The 19,377-nt window shown below is 42.3% G+C and overlaps 1 protein-coding gene across 3 annotated transcripts in view; it reads right to left on the reverse strand.

Moving 5' to 3' along the window:
* The window catches only part of LOC121857560 (Golgi-specific brefeldin A-resistance guanine nucleotide exchange factor 1-like), a 34,179-nt gene that overhangs the window by 6,865 nt on the left and 7,937 nt on the right, over positions 1-19,377 (reverse strand). Inside the window, exons 5-17 of one of the 3 annotated variants that reach the window (XM_042353642.1) lie at positions 19,040-19,178; positions 18,488-18,681; positions 17,545-17,767; positions 16,812-17,005; positions 16,062-16,223; positions 15,654-15,851; positions 14,799-14,912; positions 14,265-14,430; positions 13,875-14,118; positions 13,469-13,607; positions 10,121-11,464; positions 7,918-8,181; positions 6,251-7,450 (exon numbers count right to left, since the gene is read on the reverse strand). In XM_042353642.1, coding sequence (XP_042209576.1) covers positions 7,430-7,450; positions 7,918-8,181; positions 10,121-11,464; positions 13,469-13,607; positions 13,875-14,118; positions 14,265-14,430; positions 14,799-14,912; positions 15,654-15,851; positions 16,062-16,223; positions 16,812-17,005; positions 17,545-17,767; positions 18,488-18,681; positions 19,040-19,178 — 3,402 coding nt within the window. In that variant the 3' untranslated portion in view covers positions 6,251-7,429. Of the gene's footprint in view, positions 1-6,250; positions 7,451-7,917; positions 8,182-10,120; positions 11,465-13,468; positions 13,608-13,874; positions 14,119-14,264; positions 14,431-14,798; positions 14,913-15,653; positions 15,852-16,061; positions 16,224-16,811; positions 17,006-17,544; positions 17,768-18,487; positions 18,682-19,039; positions 19,179-19,377 lie in introns of those variants that run through there. The other 2 variants (XM_042353644.1, XM_042353641.1) reach the window with 2 other exon arrangements.

A 19,377-nucleotide genomic window follows, 5' to 3' on the forward strand; every position in this document is an offset into this window, starting at 1 on the left:
ACATGTACAGGGTGTGTTATAGTTCACACACACATGTACACAGGGTGTTGAGGAGTTCACACACACAGTGTATGTGGTATGTGCCATAGTTCACACACACATGTACAGGGTGTGTTATAGTTCACACACACAGGGTGTGTTATAGTTCACACACATGTATAGTAGTGCTAGTTCACACACACATGTACAGGGTGTGTTATAGTTCACACACATGTACAGGGTAAAAAATATGAAGCCCACACACACATGTACAGGGTGTGTTAAGGTTCACTACCACACATGTACAGGTGTAGTTATAGTTCACACACACATACAGGGTGTTATAGTTCACACACATGTACAGTGGGTGTGTTATAGTTCATACACATGTACAGGGTGTGTTATAGTTCACACACACATGTGCCAGGGTGTAAAGTTAAGTAGTTCACACACACATGTACAGGGTGGCAGTTATAGTTCACACACACATGTACAGGGTGTGTTGGTAGTTCACACACACATGTACAGTGGGTGTGCTATAGCCACACACATGTATTAGGAGGGTGTCTTATAGTTCACACACATGTACAGGGTGTGTTGAGTAGTTCACACACACATGTACAGGGTGTAAAGAGAACACACACACATGTACAGGTGTGTTATAGTTCACACACACATGTACAGTGGTATAGTTCACACACAATACGTACAGTGTGTTATAGTTCACACACACATGTACAGGGTGTGTTATAGTTCACACACATAGTAGGTAGCTCATAACACATGTACACAGGGTGCAGCTATAGTTCACACACACGTACAGGGTGTGTTATAGTTCATACACACATGTAATAGGGTGCAGTTATAGTTCACACACATGTACAGGTGTGCTATAGTTCACACACACATGTACAGGTGTGCTATGGTTCACCACACACATGTACAGGGTGTCTTATAGTTCACACACACATGTACAGGTGTTATAGTTCACACACACATGTGTACAGGTGTGTTATAGTTCACACACACATGTACAGGTGTCTTATAGTTCACACACATGTTGTGTCTTGAGAAGTTCACACACACACATGTACAGGTGTGTTACAGTTCACACACACATGTACAGGTGTGCTATAGTTCACACACACAGTACAGGCAGCTTGAAGTTCACACAACACATGTACAGTGTGTTATAGTTCACACACACATGTACAGGGTGTCTTATAGTTCACACAACACATGTACAGGGTGTGTTATAGTTCACACACACATGTACAGGTGTTATAGTTCACACACACATGCACAGGGTGTGTTATAGTTCACACACAATACGTACAGGGTGTTACAGTTCACAATACGTGCACAGGGTGTGTTACAGTTCACACACACACGTACACAGTGTATGAGAAACCACACACACATGTACAGGGTGGGTAAAGTTGAGAAGTTCACACACACATGTACAGGGTGTGTTATAGTTCACACACATGTACAGGGTGTGTTATAATTCACACACACATGCACAGGGTGTGTTATAGTTCACACACACATGTACAGGGTGTGTTATAGTTCACACAATAATACGTGTCAGGTGTGTTATAGTTCACACACACATGCACAGGCAGGCCATAGTCTGCACACACGTACAGGGTGTGTTATAGTTCACACACACATGTACAGGGTGTGTTATAGTTCACACACACACATGTACAGGGTGTGTTATAGTTCACACACACATGTACAGGGTAAGTCTTTTATAGTTCACACACACATGTACAGGGTGTCTTATGTCTGCCACACACATGTACAGGTGTCTTATAGTTCACACACACACATGTACAGGGTGTGTTATAGTTCACACACACACATGTACAGGGGTGTCTTTATAGTTCACACACATGTACAGGGTGTGTTATAGTTCACACACACATGTAATAGGGTGTGTTATAATTACACACATGTACAGGGTGTGTTATAGTTCACACACACATGTACAGGGTGTCTTATAGTTCACACACACATGTACAGGGTGTCTTATAGTTCACACACACATGTACAGGGTGTCTCATAGTTCACACACACATGTACAAGGTGTCTCATAGTTCACACACACATGTACAGGGTGTCTTATAGTTCACACACACATGTACAGGGTGTCTTATAGTTCACACACACATGTACATGGTGTCTTATAGTTCACACACACATGTACATGGTGTCTTATAGTTCACACACACATGTACAGGGTGTCTTATAGTTCACACACACATGTACAGGGTGTCTTATAGTTCACACACACATGTACAGGGTGTCTTATAGTTCACACACACATGTACAGGGTGTCTTATAGTTCACACACACATGTACAGGGTGTCTTATAGCTTACACCCAACCCCTATTGCTCATATAAGCATCCAACCTATATTTGAAGCTATCCAGCGTATTCGAGTTAATGATGATATTTGGTAACTTGTTCCATTCATCCACTACTCTATTTCCAAACCAGTGTTTACCTTTCGCGCCTAAATCTAAATTTGTCTAATTTAAAACCATTGTTACGAGTTCGCTCCTGGTTGGATAGTTTGAGTACCTTTGTAATGTCACCTTTGTTCAGCCCTGACTTCCATTTATACACCTCTATCATATCGCCCCTCGCTCCATGTCTCTCAAGGGAGTGCAAATTAAGATGCTTTAACCTGTCTCTGTACTCAAGGTTCCTAATGCCCAGGATTAGTCTCGTCATTCTCCTCTGAATTCTTTCCAAGGATTCTATATCCATTCTGTAGTACGGTGACCAAAATCTTGTAGTACCTATCTTAACTACTGTCCACAATACCTTAAATCATCTTAACTACTGTCCACAATACCTTAAATTATCTTAACTACTGTCCACAATACCTTAAATCATCTTAACTACTGTCCACAATACCTTAAATAATCTTAACTACTGTCCACAATACCTTAAATAATCTTAACTACTGTCCACAATACCTTAAATCATCTTAACTACTGTCCACAATACCTTAAATAATCTTAACTACTGTCCATAATACCTTAAATAATCTTAACTACTGTCCACAATACCTTAAATCATCTTAACTACTGTCCATAATACCTTAAATAATCTTAACTACTGTCCACAATACCTTAAATCATCTTAACTACTGTCCACAATACCTTAAATAATCTTAACTACTGTCCACAATACCTTAAATCATCTTAACTACTGTCACAATACCTTAAATAATCTTAACTACTGTCCACAATACCTTAAATAATCTTACTACTGTCCACAATACCTTAAATAATCTTAACTACTGTCCACAATACCTTAAATAATCTTAACTACTGTCCACAATACCTTAAATAATCTTAACTACTGTCCATAATACCTTAAATAATCTTAACTACTGTCCACAATACCTTAAATCATCTTAACTACTGTCCACAATACCTTAAATAATCTTAACTACTGTCCACAATACCTTAAATAATCTTAACTACTGTCCACAATACCTTAAATAATCTTAACTACTGTCCACAATACCTTAAATAATCTTAACTACTGTCCACAATAGAATAAATAATCTAAACTACTGTCCACAATAGAATAAATCCTCTTAACTACTGCCCATTATTGTGTACTGTCACTTACTACTGTCCACAATAAGCTACTGGTATAACCTCTTACTACATTTCTTCCCCACACCGGTAAACTAATTGGCCTTACATCTCACCGTTCAATTCATTACTAAAAATTGAGTCATGTTTACGTCACTTCTCGCTAAAGCCGGTTACTTGGCGGGCCGGACCTCCTGTCGTCTTGCTCAGGGGTGTATCAAGCCTCTGATGAACCAAGGTAACACTGGACAACAGATCCCTAGGTAATATGGCGATGCGATTTCCTCTGTACGTAAATTTGCTGTGGCGTTAAGAGGCAATGCGACGACATTCTCCAGTATTCCACACACCACTGGCCCATTATATGAGAGTGTTCGATGCCACACCAACCATAACCACCACTTGGGTAACCTTTTGAGGATGTTTTCTTCTAAAGAATCGCCTGGTGTTGCTGCTCAAATCTTCAGACACAATAAAAATTTTGATATAAAAACCACTGAAGAATTTATAAAGAAGGTACCAAAATTTCATAAGGAATAATTCGAGTTCAAGAAAAATTTAGGCCGGGGTTTTAAGGCCACGGTGGACGGCGGGATTCTAACAGTTAATCAATTCACTAAACTCAGAGTCGCTCACAAGAGACTATTTTCAGGAGATATTAATTAATTATATATGGAAGCTTAACTCATGGACTACATCAGCAACATAGAAGGAGTACCCAAATTTTACGGTATAATTAAAGATCCATTGGGAATACTGATGGAATATTGTCCGGGAGAGACTATCGGGAGACTCTTTAAGAGAAAATCCCCCATGTCGCTTGAAGCTCTTGCTCAACTCTTTGAAACAATGGAACGCCTCCATGCCAAACAAGTGGTTCATCTCGACCTCCATAAATCGAATGTATTAGTAAATGAAATAGGCGACACAATTAATACTAAAATAATAGACTTCGGAAGATCTGAACTGACGGTGGAAGCAACGAGGGAAGCGGGGATGCTTTTTGATAGACTGAGCATACACCACATGACCAGGGAAGTCCTACCGTTAATCAAGAGAGACGGACCATCATCGTACATCAGGCGCCTATTGAGTAAAGACTCCGCCACTTGGCCGAGCCTGGGACAGTTGTCTAAGGCCCTTCGCCAGGCAGAGTTTAGAAATAACCCAAAGGGAATCTGAAAAAACTGTGACTTAAAAACATTTGTAAAACTGTGAGAAATGCCACATATGTCGTGTGAAAAGTAGCCATTAAATCTAAGAGTCTACTGAATCTAAGAGTCGACTGAATCTAAGAGTCGACTGAATCTAAGAGTCGACTGAATCTAAGAGTCTACTGAATCTAAGAGTCGACTGAATCTAAGAGTCTACTGAATCTAAGAGTCGACTGAATCTAAGAGTCGACTGAATCTAAGAGTCGACTGAATCTAAGAGTCGACTGAATCTAAGAGTCTACTAAAGAGTCTGATTTGATAACATTTGTCTATTGTTATCTGGTATAAAGTTGACAACACAACACCTGTAGACCTATGGTAAGGTTATATGTTAACATCTTCACCATTTTATCCAACAAGTTAAAACAATTACATCACCTGGAGACAACTATTTAGGGGTAGACTGGTTACTTCAAGTTAGATTACCTCCAGTTAGGTAGAATCCTCCACTAACCCTGCCCGTCACAGCATAGAATCCGTGTCTCATATCCCAGGCACTAACGACACCACAAACTGCTCAACCTCTCGATAGTTACATCCAGGGCCGGATTCAGGAGTGGGCAAAGTGGGCAGCTGCCCAGGGGCCTCCACAATCTGGGGGCCTCCACATGTTACAATATTTTATGTATTTGTTTAATCATTTGGATTATTTTTATTTTCATTCTTTAAAATTCATGTTTATCTATTCCATCACATAAAACCATTATTTGAGTACAGGTTTATCTGATTAATAATGCAAAGAATCATCTCTCTGTAATAACTAATAATTTGTTCTTTTCTGTGAAGTCTCTTGAAAATTTTTGACATGTGCGGTAGTAGCTATATCAGGGCTGGTCGACATGAATGACTCCAGTCATGTCTCACTTTTGTGTGTTGGGAATTTGTACACTGTCAATAAATATACAGTTAATTAAAAATTTCTCAATGTTCTAATTTCCTCAATATAACTGCATATGGCTTCAAAATTCTCCAAAGAAGTGTTCAAATTTCAAAATTTTCCCGGGGGTCTTACAGCGTCCCCCGGGACTCACAGATGTTTAGGCTCGCTTCACTCGCCACCCCACCCTCTTGGGTAGTTATAATGAGGGGGGCCTCCACAATGAGGCTGCCCATGGGCCTCCACAAAGAGGCTGCCCATGGGCCTCCACAGGTCTAAATCCGGCACTGGTTACATCAGAAGAAAATCACGAGAATTTTTAATTTTTTTCCGGGTGGGGGGGAGGGGGGAGGGGAGGGCATTTATAAAGAGTCTTAGGATCATCGACACAAATCAAAATACTAACTACCACAAAACTGTCAATTCAGTTTTAATAACGAGCGGCCTCATAAGCGCCGGCAACTATACCAAGCGTCAGGATGAGTCCCCATTACACTCCTATATTTCGATACATCAACAAACAAATTAAAACAGTGATAAAAACAATGTAACATCAACGTAAAATGGGATATATTTATTTATTTATTTAAACTTTCACACCAACAGAGCCTCGTCGACCATAATCTGGACGCAGAGAATAAATATATCTATTACAATTGTCTATTAACAGTGAAACCTCTATTTAAGGAACTATATATTATGTAGAGGAAAGTTCGTTATATCGAGGCTCTGTGTGTGAAACCTCCATCTAACGAACTATATACAGGTGAAAGTCCATTATATCGAGGTTCCGTTAGATGTAGAACCCCAATGTAACGGATTATATGGAGAGGAAAGTCCATTATATCGAGGTTCCGTTAGATGTAGAACCCCAAACTAACAAACTATATGGTGAGGAAAGTCCATTATATCGAGGCTCCGTTAGAGATATAGTCCGTTATATGGAGGTTCCGCTGTAGCTATATAACGTTAGTATTTGAACGTAAATCCAACTAATAGGAAACATGATTATAACTCATGTATATATGAACTTCTCGGTGAAGCAGCGATCGGCGTTGAAGTGTTCGCTTATGAGGTGTGTGGTATGACTGAAGCCTCATACAGTCCTTTGAGAATTTTCCCTCATGTCATTTGGCAACACTGATGCCATAAATATTCTTTTCAAAGTCTGTTCATTGACATATGGCAACACTGACGTCAAAACAGGTGTAACACTAGCCTATAGCAACACTTGACGCCATAATTACTGTTTTCAGAGTCCCCTCATTAGCATCTAGCAACACTTAATGCCATCACAGGTGTTTTCAGAGTTCCCTCATTAGCATCTAGCAACACTTAACGCCATCACAGGTGTTTTCAGAGTTCCCTCATTAGCATCTAGCAACACTTAACGCCATCACAGGTGTTTTCAGAGTTCCCTCATTAGCATCTAGCAACACTTAACGCCATCACAGGTGTTTTCAGAGTTCCCTCATTAGCATCTAGCAACACTTAATGCCATCACAGGTGTTTCCAGAGTTCCCTCATTAGCATCTAGCAACACTTAACGCCATCACAGGTGTTTTCAGAGTTCCCTCATTAGCATCTAGCAACACTTAACGCCATCACAGGTGTTCTCACAATCCTAGCAACACTTAACGCCATCACAGGTGTTCTCAAAGGTCTCACACTCAACACCTACCCTGAGTCACAACACATATATATAATCTTCTACAGGAATGTTCACCAAAGGTTCACCTCACTCGCTGCTCTCAGATCCCTGGAAATAAAATAAAGTATAATTTGTCATTATTTCAGGATGCATCGGTAGCTCTATGTGTGTCTCTCCTGGGTTAGTTGATTTGTTTGGATTATTGGAAGATTAATTTAACCAAACAGTAACCTTAACTAATTGTAACATTAAACTAACCTAACCAAATACTAACCAAAAACTAACACTTCACTAACATAACCTAACGTAATAAGTTATAAAGTACAACATATAAGTGAGACAGTGTGTGTGTGTGTGTGTGTGTGTGTGTGTGTGTGTGTGTGTGTGTGTGTGTGTGTTATATGCATGTAGATACATATGTGTGTGTGTATGAAGGGGTGTTTATGTATGTATGGATGCATGTGTGGGAATAAATGTGTATGTGTAAAGGATGCATACATGTGTGTGTATATGAATGGGTGTTTATATGTGCATATGGATGCGTACATGTGTGTGTAACCCTCTGGTCGACTCACCACTTGGGACCCCAGAGGCAGGAGCGTCAACGGAGGAGGAGGATGGAGCACCGAACTTGTCAACAGGAGCGGAACAGCCTGTGTCACCTGCTGTTGGCCGCCTCCTCCGCCCTCCACCACTCCGTCCACTTCGGAGGAGTCTACGGGAGGAGGCCGGCCCTGTGTCGGAGGCTCTGTTGATCCCGACGCTTCCACGGGGTAAGGTTGGGCCTCGCCTGATTGGCCGAAGAGTATTGACATCGGACGGTAGGCGAGTGATGAGTCCTGGAATTACACAATACGGTTTGGTTAGGTTAGGGTTAAGTTAGGATGCCTTAGATTAAGTCAGGTTAGGTTAGGGTTGTGGAAGGTTAGGTTACATTAGGTTAGGTTTGGATTTGGTTAGGTTATGTGACCAATAACACACCCTGTACATGTGTGTGTGAACTATAACACACCCTGTACATGTGTGTGTGAACTATAAGACACCCTGTACATGTGTGTGTGAACTATAACACACCCTGTACATGTGTGTGTGTGAACTATAAGACACCCTGTACATGTGTGTGTGAACTATAACACACCCTGTACATGTGTGTGTGAACTATAAGACACCCTGTACATGTGTGTGTGAACTATAAGACACCCTGTACATGTGTGTGTGTGAACTATAAGACACCCTGTACATGTGTGTGTGAACTATAAGACACCCTATACATGTGTGTGTGTGAACTATAAGACACCCTGTACATGTGTGTGTGTGTCTCATAAGACACTCCCTGTACATGTGTGTGAACTATAAGACACCCTGGTACATGTGTGTGTGAACTATAAGACACCTGTACATGTGTGTGTGTGACTCATGGAAGACACCCTGTACATGTGTGTGTGAACTATAAGACACTCCTGCATGTGTGTGTGTGGAATTGCACACACCCTGTACATGTGTGTGAACTATAAGACACCCTGCACATGTGTGTGTGAACTATAAGACACCTGCACATGTGTGTATGAACTATAAGACACCCTGTACATGTGTGTGTGAACTATAAGACACCCTGTACATGTGTGTGTGAACTATAAGACACCCTGTACATGTGTGTGTGAACTATGAGACACCCTGTACATGTGTGTGTGAACTATAAGACACCCTGTACATGTGTGTGTGAACTATAAGACACCCTGTACATGTGTGTGTGAACTATAAGACACCCTGTACATGTGTGTGTGAACTATAAGACACCCTGTACATGTGTGTGTGAACTATAAGACACCCAGTACATGTGTGTGTGAACTATAACACACCCTGTACATGTGTGTGTGAACTATAACACACCCTGTACATGTGTGTGTGAACTATAAGACACTGCAGTATATGTGTGTGTGGAACTATAACACACCCTGTACATGTGTGTGTGAATTTATACACACCCCTGTACATGTGTGTGTGAACTATAAGACACCCTGTACATGTGTGTGAACTATAAGACACCCTGTACATGTGTGTGTGAACTATAAGACACCCTGTACATGTGTGTGTGTGTGAACTATAAGACACCCTGTACATGTGTGTGTGAACTATAAGACACCCTGTACATGTGTGTGTGAACTATAAGACACCCTGTACATGTGTGTGTGAGAGCTATAAGACACCCTGTACATGTGTGAGTGTGAACTATAAGACACCCTGTACATGTGTGTGTTTGAACTATAAGACACCCTGTACATGTGTGTGTGTGACCTATAAGACACCCTGTACATGTGTGTGAACTATAAGACACCCCTGCACATGTGTGTGATCCATAACACACCCTGTACATGTGTGTGAACTATAACACACCCTGTACATGTGTGTGTGAACTATAACACACCCTGTACATGTGTGTGTGAACTATAACACACCCTGTACATGTGTGTGTGAACTATAAGACACCCTGTACATGTGTGTGTGAACTATAACACACCCTGTACATGTGTGTGTGAACTATAAGACACCCTGTACATGTGTGTGTGAACTATAAGACACCCTGTACATGTGTGTGTGAACTATAACACACCCTGTACATGTGTGTGTGAACTATAAGACACTCTGTACATGTGTGTGTGTGTGTGTGTGTGTGTTAATGTCAAGATAAAATATACGGTGGGGTGTTTAAACTTCAGGTGATCCCCAGAAACTTAATAAAAATCAGAAAAAACAAAACAAAAGTCAACGAAACACTACCTTGACAACATAAGATGCTGAATCATGCCCCGGGGAGGAGGAAGAGGAGGAGGAGGAAGGTTCGACCGTGACGGGGTCTACTGCCGAGGGTCTGGGGTCGACGTCACCGGCCGCTGCTTCCAACTCTACGTCAACTTCCACAGCAAATGGATTGAGGAATGATGGTAGAGAGAGTGGGAAAATTGACCCTGGTTTAGTGGTGGTGGTAGTGGTGGTAGTGATGGCAGTGGTGGTAGTGGTGGTAGTGATGGCAGTGGTGGTAGTGGTGTCGGCATAGGTGGTGAGAGAAACATCATTAGAGGTGATCTGTGTCGTGGCTGGTTTGTTGACGTCGTTCGGGATGTAGCTGCCGGTGACGTTAAGAGCATTGGGGTCGTGTGTGTGCGTGTCAGGGTGCATGTCAGGGTGTGTGTTAGGGTGCGTGTCAGGGTGCGTCGTGGTGAGTGGTAGCGGGAAAGACCCATTTATGGTATCGGGCAGTGTTGGTGTGTGGTGAAAGGGTGCGTTTGCTTGCATGGGGTAATAGTGTGCGTTTGTTGGTGTGGAGTCAAAGGGTGCATTTGCTTGCATGGGGTAATAGTGTGCGTTTGTTGGTGTGGACTCGAAGGGTGCGTTTGCTTGCATGGGGTAATAGTGTGCGTTTGTTGGTGTGGAGTCAAAGGGTGCGTTTGCTTGCATGGGGTAATAGTGTGCGTTTGTTGGTGTGGAGTCAAAGGGTGCGTTCGTGTGTGTGTTTGTTTGCATGGGATGATATTGTGCATTTGTTGGCATCTGATCAAATGACAAGTTCGTCTGCATAGGTTGATTGAGTAAGTTCGTCGGCGGGAATTCAGAGGCAACGTTCGTCATCCGATGGGGAGTGGGGTGCGTTGGCGTGTACTGATAGGCTTCTGGGTGACACGGACTCGCGTTCTGTACGCGTTCGTGCTGCGTCGATGGTCCAGAAACTTGCTTAGGGCGGCTAGAGGAGACGGAGCTATCAAGTGTATCATGACTCGTAGATGTTGCCAGTTCATCCTGATTGAGGTGGATGCAAGCCTCTGAAGGTGGAATGGGTGTGTGGGGTGTGGTGTGGGGTGTGGTAGTGGGTGTGTGGGGTGTGGTAGTGGGTGTGTGGGGGAACGACGGGTCGACGGGGCGGTGCACGGGCGGCGACGACGACCTCCGCCCGTCGTTCCGGGAAGACGTGGGTGGGGTCGGAGGCTCCACGCGGAATATGGGCGGGAGAGGTTTTGGTGGATCGACCTGGGGGGGAGGAGGGGGTGAGGGGGCGAGGTGAGGCAGGGCGGGAGGTACGGGGCTAGCGATCAAACTCCCACCGGCCAGGGGGGTTGTTGACAGCATCTGCGTCATGGGATAAAAAAGTCAACGTAAAATATGAGTCTTTCTCTCTAGGGTCGTCAGAATGTTTACATCAGAGAAAACTTGGTAAGAATCAAAGGGGGGGGGTATTCAGGTGAGCACTTGGGGGAGCTAATCTTCAGGTGAGCACTAAGGAACCTAATCTTCAGGTGAGCACTTGAGGGAACTAATCTTCAGGTGAGCACTAAGGAACCTAATCTCAGGTGAGCACTAAGGAACCTAATCTTCAGGTGAGCACTAAGGAACCTAATCTCAGGTAAGCACTAAGGAACCTAATCTCAGGTGAGCACTAAGGAACCTAATCTCAGGTGAGCACTAAGGAACCTAATCTCAGGTGAGCACTAAGGAACCTAATCTCAGGTGAGCACTAAGGAACCTAATCTTCAGGTGAGCACTAAGGAACCTAATCATCAGGTGAGCACTAAGGAACCTAATCTTCAGGTGAGCACTAAGGAACCTAATCTCAGGTGAGCACTAAGGAACCTAATCTTCAGGTGAGCACTTGAGGGGGGAAGGGGGAGGTAATCATCAAATGACTCAAAATATCAAAAAATAAACAATAACATCATATTCCCGTCATCAACATCAATGGTACATAACAGAATCCCATCAACCACCATACTGTACAAAATCACGTAAATCCCAAAATACAGTCATCTTCACTACATTACAAAAATCTGACGTTACAAAATCCTTAACCAAAATACAGTAACAAAATCTGAAGTTACAAAATTCTTAACCAAAATATAGTGACAAAATCTGATGTTACAAAATTCTTAGCAAAATATGGTAACCAAAATCTGATGTTACAAAATCATAGCAAAATACCCAGTGACAAAATCCTTTACCAAAATACAGTGACAAAAATCTGACGTTACAAAATCCTTAACCAAAATACAGTAACAAAATCTGATGTTACAAAATTCTTAACCAAAATATAGTGACAAAATCTGATGTTACAAAATTCTTAACCAAAATACAGTGACAAAATCTGATGTTACAAAATTCTTAACCAAAATATAGTGACAAAATCTGAAGTTACAAAATTCTTAACCAAAATATAGTGACAAAATCTGAAGTTACAAAATTCTTAACCAAAATACAGTAACAAAATCTGAAGTTACAAAATCTTTAACCAAAATACAGTGACAAAATCCTTTACCAAAATACAGTAACTTGATACAGAAATTGGTGTAATAATTAAGATGCACAAAGGATTAGATTACATTATGTAAACTGTAAATGTAATTGGTAAAATATAACTCAAATTACAGTTTTCAATGCAGGAATCAGTAAAAATTATTGAAGAGTAACAAAGATAATTTAAATAATACAAAAAAATACAGTAACAAGAACAACAAACAAATAAACTAAATATAAAATAAATAATACAGTAATAATAATAATATATATATAATTTGAGGTGTAACGACCATGATATAAATTATTTACATATGGATTAATTAGTTACATGCATCAGTAGTGAAGATCATGAACGAGGTCATTTAGTGGTTTGGGGCAATTAGGGATCAACTGAGCATTACCCCTAGATAGTTTCATGCTCGTTAAGCTGGGGATGACTTCAGGTAAGCACTAGGTGGGGGAGGGGGAAAGGGAGTGGGGTGCTAATCTTCAGGTGATCAATAAGGGCTAAAATTACCCCTTAACCTCGACTTTCTCCCAGATGTAAACGAGACAACGACATGGAATTAAATGATTAAATCGCTCAGTCGTTCAGTTAGTGCCAGAGTTAGAGTTATGAGACATGGGTTCTATCCTGTGCCGGGCATAGTTAGTGGGGCGGTCGTATGGTTAGGTTAGGTTAGGTTATTTTCGAGAGGAGAGGAATGAACGACATATATGAGAGAGAGAGAGAGAGAGAGAGAGAGAGAGAGAGAGAGAGAGAGAGCGCAATCGAAGAAATCAAAACAAAGGCTGACACACACACACACACACACACCACAACATCACAGCTAAACGACTCACCTGAGGAGAAGAAGAAGTCGTCGCCGCGGTCAGAGACGCAGGAGGGGTGAAGTTAACGGGCAAGAGGGTTGGTAACGGTGGCTGGAGAATCACCGCGTTGCTGTAACAAGTTGGTAGGGCGTCTTGACTCAGTGATAACCTGCGGACGATTGTGGTCGTTAGTGTTTGGTTGGGTTTGGTTAGGTTAGGTTGGGTTTGGTTAGGTTAGGTTGGGCTTGGTTGGGTTAGGTTGGGTTAGGTTAGGTTGATGTTGGGTTAGGTTAGCTATTTACCTATCGTCTCCTAATACCAGGCTATAGGTAGGCTGGCTGTGTGTAAATTCCTCAGTTTATTTACCTATCGCCTCAACAACACCAGGCCATAGGTACTGTATTCTGGCCGTGTTTACCTCCGCTGATTTGTTTACCTCGCGGCTTGTTGTTCTCGTAACGTAGGGGGGGCGAAAGGCTCTGCCCCCCCGTCAGCCGTGGGACTGGCGGGGTCCACATCAGTAGCTGCCTGGGGTAACGTCTCTGGGGTACAGGAGGTCGCCGATGGGGTTCCCTGGGGTCCCGTGCTTACTCTGCTGCCATCTGGGGTCGTGGGATGGGATGATGACGGAGACTTGGTCGTGGTCTCCGATGGTACGACCTCGATCTTGTGTATCTCAGCTGTAAAATAATGGTTAGGTTAGTTTTAGGTTAGATTTACGTTAAGTTAGGTTAGTTTTTCAGGTGTAATATAATGAAGCTCTCTCTCTCTCTCTCTCTCTCTCTCTCTCTCTCTCACCCCCCCCTCACACCCTAAACAAACTCACACGGCGGATGACTACGGAACAGATTATGTCGGAAGTCGGGTAGGAAGGCGTCGATGCGGTCCCATGTTATCGTCCACAGCCGCGTGAAGCCGTCGGCCGTGTGGAAGACCTGAGTCGTCTCCATGACCAATAGCATGTTCTTCAAGATCTCCGGGATGGCGTCGCTCTGTCAGGAGAAAATTTTTTTTTACTTTGGGGTCGGGAGAAATATTTTTTTTTTACTTTGGGGTCGGTATTTATTGTTTATGTTTGGTCGATTGGGGGTGGTGAGAGGTTAGGGATGGGTGGATAGATAGGTGGATACTGTAGTTAGATGGATAGATAGGTACTGTAGTTAGGTGGATAGTTAGATGGATAGTTAGATAGATAGATTGACACACACACAGACAATTAGGTAGGTAGATAATTAGACAGACAGACAGACAGAGGTTTCATACATACATAATTGACAGACAGACAGATAGACAAACACACAGACAAAAACAGACACAGACACACAGACAAAGAAACAAAAGACAGACAGAAGCGACTCACCAGGTGATCCGAGCGGTGGATATTGAGGTATTTATCCATGAAGTCGAGGATCGTCAGCCAAAGAGCGGTGAACGTTGGCAGCGTCAACAAAGGCGTCAGGTGTCGAAGATACACCTATGGGGTCGGAGAAAATAGGCATTAATATCGTCCGAACGTTGGTAAATACAGCCGTGGACCTGGGGGGGGGGGGTGGGGTTATAAGAGTCGGTAATGGGGTAAATCAATTTTTTTCTCAATACATTAATACAATAAAAAAAAATTCCTCGTGTAATAAAACAAATAAATCCTCCTCACTACAGCAATAAAACAAATAAATCCTCCTCACTACAGCAATAAAACAAATAAATCCTCCTCACTACAGCAATAAAACAAATAAATCCTCCTCACTACAGCAATAAAACAAATAAATCCTCCTCACTACAGCAATAAAACAAATAAATCCTCCTCACTACAGCAATAAAACAAATAAATCCTCCTCACTACAGCAATAAAACAAATAAATCCTCCTCACTACTTAATAAACAAAAAATCACTCCTACAGTAATAAACAAATAAATCACTCCTCAGCAATAAAACAAATAAATCCTCCTCACTACAGCAATAAAACAAATAAATCCTCCTCACTACAGCAATAAAACAAATAAATCCTCCTCACTACAGCAATAAAACAAATAAATCCTCCTCACTACAGCAATAAAACAAATAAATCCTCCTCACTACAGCAATAAAACAAATAAATCCTCCTCACTACAGCAATAAAACAAATAAATCCTCCTCACTACAGCAATAAAACAAATAAATCCTCCTTACCCCACAACAAACACTCATTAACCCCTAAACAAATCCCCTCCTCACCTTCTGGACGAGAGTGGCCGCGCGGACCCGAGTTTCCTCCAAGGACGCAGGACTCGACCCAGGGAGAGGCTGTAGGAGCTTGGCCAATAGAGGGAAGAGGACCTTATTGAAGCAGGCCTCCCACTCCCCTGCGCTCAGAGCCTGGAGGTCGTGGTTGAGTAGCGCTCGTTGGAGGTACGTCATGGCCATGTTGCGGATCTGAGGGTGGTATGGGGTGGTTAGGGTGGGTCGTGGTGTGTGGGTGGGTGGTGGTGGGTTGTGGTGGGTCGTGTGTGTTTATTTAATCTCTCCGTTGAGTTTATTTTGTATTTTATTGTTAGTTTATGTAAATTTTAGTCTAATCTAACCTAACCCCAAACCCAACCAAATCTAACCAAAACCCAACCAAACCCTAGGCTAGATACATACCGTGGCCCGAGAATCGCAGCAGTAACGAGCGATACCCTGAAGGAGGGGACAAAGCGCCTGTGGCCAGAGAGAGGGCGACGAGGCCTGATGATTGGTCGACTGATCACCCAATCCGACGATCTCGCTGGAGGCGGTGTGTAGCGTATCCATGAGGTCCAATAGCTGAAATAAACGACCGAACGACATGATTAAACGGACGACCAATTTACGGAGTGTTTATAGGAAAGTAAACATTGAGTAGATCCATAAATCCATCTGTGTTTTTTTAAGCGATATTCAATTGTTTTTTTGGCTATTTATTTCTATTTTAACGAGCTATTTTATTTTGCTATTGTTTTTTTACAGCTATTTATCTACCTATTACATGATCTATTTGTGTTATTGCTATTAATTTATCTCTTAATGAGTTATTTCTTTCTCACTGCTATTTATTTACCTTTTAACTTGAGCTATTTACTTCCACTGCTATTTTATGCTATTTATATATCCTCTAATGAGCTATTCTTATATTCCAACCCAAGCTATTTTTTTCCCTCATTGCTATTTATTTATCTTTTAACACGGAGCTATTTACTTCCACTGCTATTTTATGCTATTTATATATCCTCTAATGAGCTATTCTTATATTCCAACCCAAGCTATTTTTTTCCCTCATTGCTATTTATCAATCTTTTAACACGAGGTCATGTTACTTGTTCTAACCATCCCTACACCTCGTTAACGATCAAACGACTCGTACAATCCACCGACCTTCTCCGACACCTGCTGATAGGTCATGGGAACGTCGTCGGAGTCGGATTCATCGGCGTCGTAGGCGTTGGGGCCGTTAGTCGGAGATTTGGGTCTCCGGGAGGTCGTCTTGTCGTCCTTGCGTCGCCCGCCGGTCTTGCGACGCGACGGAGACCTCAAGCTCTCCTTCTGCGCGGAGCGTTTTTCCGTCTGGCCTGAAAGACAAACGAACGAGGTAGTTTGATGGTACTGCTTCGTTAATGTGTCGTTAATGTGTAGTTAATTAGGGTTTTTAACTAAATAATTAGGTTTGTGCAGTAATGATTTAAGTATATTTACAATTAATATTTATGTGGGATATAATTCAGAGACTAACCTAACCTAATGATAAACTAACCTAACACTAACCTGCACATGTTTTAAGTCCAATAGAGCGTAAATTAAACAAAGAGACGTTACTTGCGTTGGTCGACTCGGTTATAAAATATTGTAATTACTCTTGTGGACAAAACTTAATAGTGAACATTATTAGTGAAGGCTTTTAATGTTTAATTATGTAGATGACTTTTGTAAAGACATCAGATAATTTATTTCTTTGGCTGATAAGTTTATAACAGAACTCTAGAGCAAATAAGGAATTAAATTTGTACTTTTTTTAAATATTTTACTTAATAAAAACAAAATCTGGACTTAAATCAACTTAATTAAAAATAAATAATCCCGATTCTGACCCCAACAGAGGGGCGATTCTCACCTCCGTGCAAGGTAGCCTCCACGAACGTCCGACAAGCCTGGACAGCAGAGGGTAGACTGGAGTGAGTGATGCGTCGATCTCTCACCAGGAACATTAGGGTGTCGACGGCTTGGACCAGTGCTTCAGGGCGGTGTTCACCCAGCTGTCTCTGGTGTACGATGTCCCATTCGTTTACGGCCACGGCTCGTACGGCCACGGGTTCGATCTCGCCTTCTCGGCCGACCTGAAGCGACGAGGTGTGGGGTTTAGTCTGGGGGTCAAGTCTGGGGCGTAATTTCCAGTGGATTTTTTTCTTTTTTACGGTAATGAAAACTCACTTTTTTAGTCACGTTCTCCTTCATTCCTTCTCTCTCTCCTTCCCTTACTTCCTTCCTCCCTCACTCCCTCCCTCCCTCACTCTCTCCTACCTATCAACAAAGTCCCATCAACACAAACACCTAAATCTGGCCCACAAAAATGACTTAAATCGGCTACAAAGATTTAATCAGATTTACCTCACATTCCGGGAGTCATGACAACACAACACAAGGCAGATTAACGCTATCCTGTCTCCTTTAGGGTAATCAACCATACACGTTAAATTACCATAATCAACCATACATGTTAAATTACCATAATCTACCACCTATGTTAAATTACCACCATCATTTACCATACAGCAAACCCTCGATATAATTGACTTTCATCTCAATATAGTTCATTATATGGAGGTTTTACATTTAACGAACCCTTGATATAATGGACTTTCATCTCAATATAGTTCATTATATGGAGGTTTCACATCTAACTGACCCTCGATATAATGGACTTTCATCTCAATATAGTTCATTATATGGAGGTTTCACATTTAACGAACCCTTGATATAATGGACTTTCATCTCAATATAGTCCATTAACTAGATGTTCCGCTGTAAAAGATAGTTATCGATGTTACATTATTTACCAGAATCCAGCCCCCAGTATTGTGTAGAGGATCGGGACTGGCTGCTCGAGAACGCTGACTGGGCTTAACTCCTTCGGTGTGTTCTGGGGCGGCCATGGGGCTCGACGGCTCGGCAGAATCACTCGCCCCGCCTTCCGTGCAGTGGCCGGAATCGATCCCTGAGGTACTGCCCATGTCGCTGTCCGATAAGGATCCTGTGAGACATAACGTAAACATGAATGGTGGGAATGCATCTTTTGTGTGGGGTCGGTGTGTGTGTGTGTGTGTGTGTGTGTGTGTGTGTGTGTGGGTGTGTGTGTGTGTGTGTGTGTGTGTGTGTGTGTGTGTGTGTGTGTGTGTGTGTGTGTGTGTGTGTGTGTGGGTGTGTGTAGTGTGTGTGTGTGGGTGTGTGTGTGTGTGGGTGTGCGTGTGGTGGCATTCCTGAATTTACGAAGGTTCGGTTTATGAGAATTTTCCCCGACAAACTAAAAATCCCCCAATAACAACTTAACCTAACATAAACTAACTTACTCCTAACCCACCCCAACCCACCCCCACCCCACCTCAACCCACCTGCATCACTCGTAGCATCGGCCTGCTCGGAGTTAACAATGGGAGGAGGTTTAGCCCCAGCCCCAGCACACTCGAGTAGGTTGAACAACACCGCCCAGTCGTTGGGGTCTTGGATATGGTCCGTGTTTACGCTTAAAACCTGAAATAACGGAGAATTTTTTAAATGATCTGATTAGGGGTGAATGAGTGGTGATAACTGTTCTTGTTTTTTGGTGAACAAGATTGAACATGTGGTAATAACAGGAGAATAACTGGGCTTTTTGGTGAACAAGATTGAACATGTGGTAATAACAGGAGAATAACTGGGCTTTTTGGTGAACAAGATTGAACATGTGGTA

This window comes from Homarus americanus, unplaced genomic scaffold, assembly GCF_018991925.1.
Source record: "Homarus americanus isolate GMGI-L3 unplaced genomic scaffold, GMGI_Hamer_2.0 scaffold19065, whole genome shotgun sequence".
Taxonomy (NCBI): Eukaryota; Metazoa; Arthropoda; class Malacostraca; order Decapoda; family Nephropidae; genus Homarus; species Homarus americanus.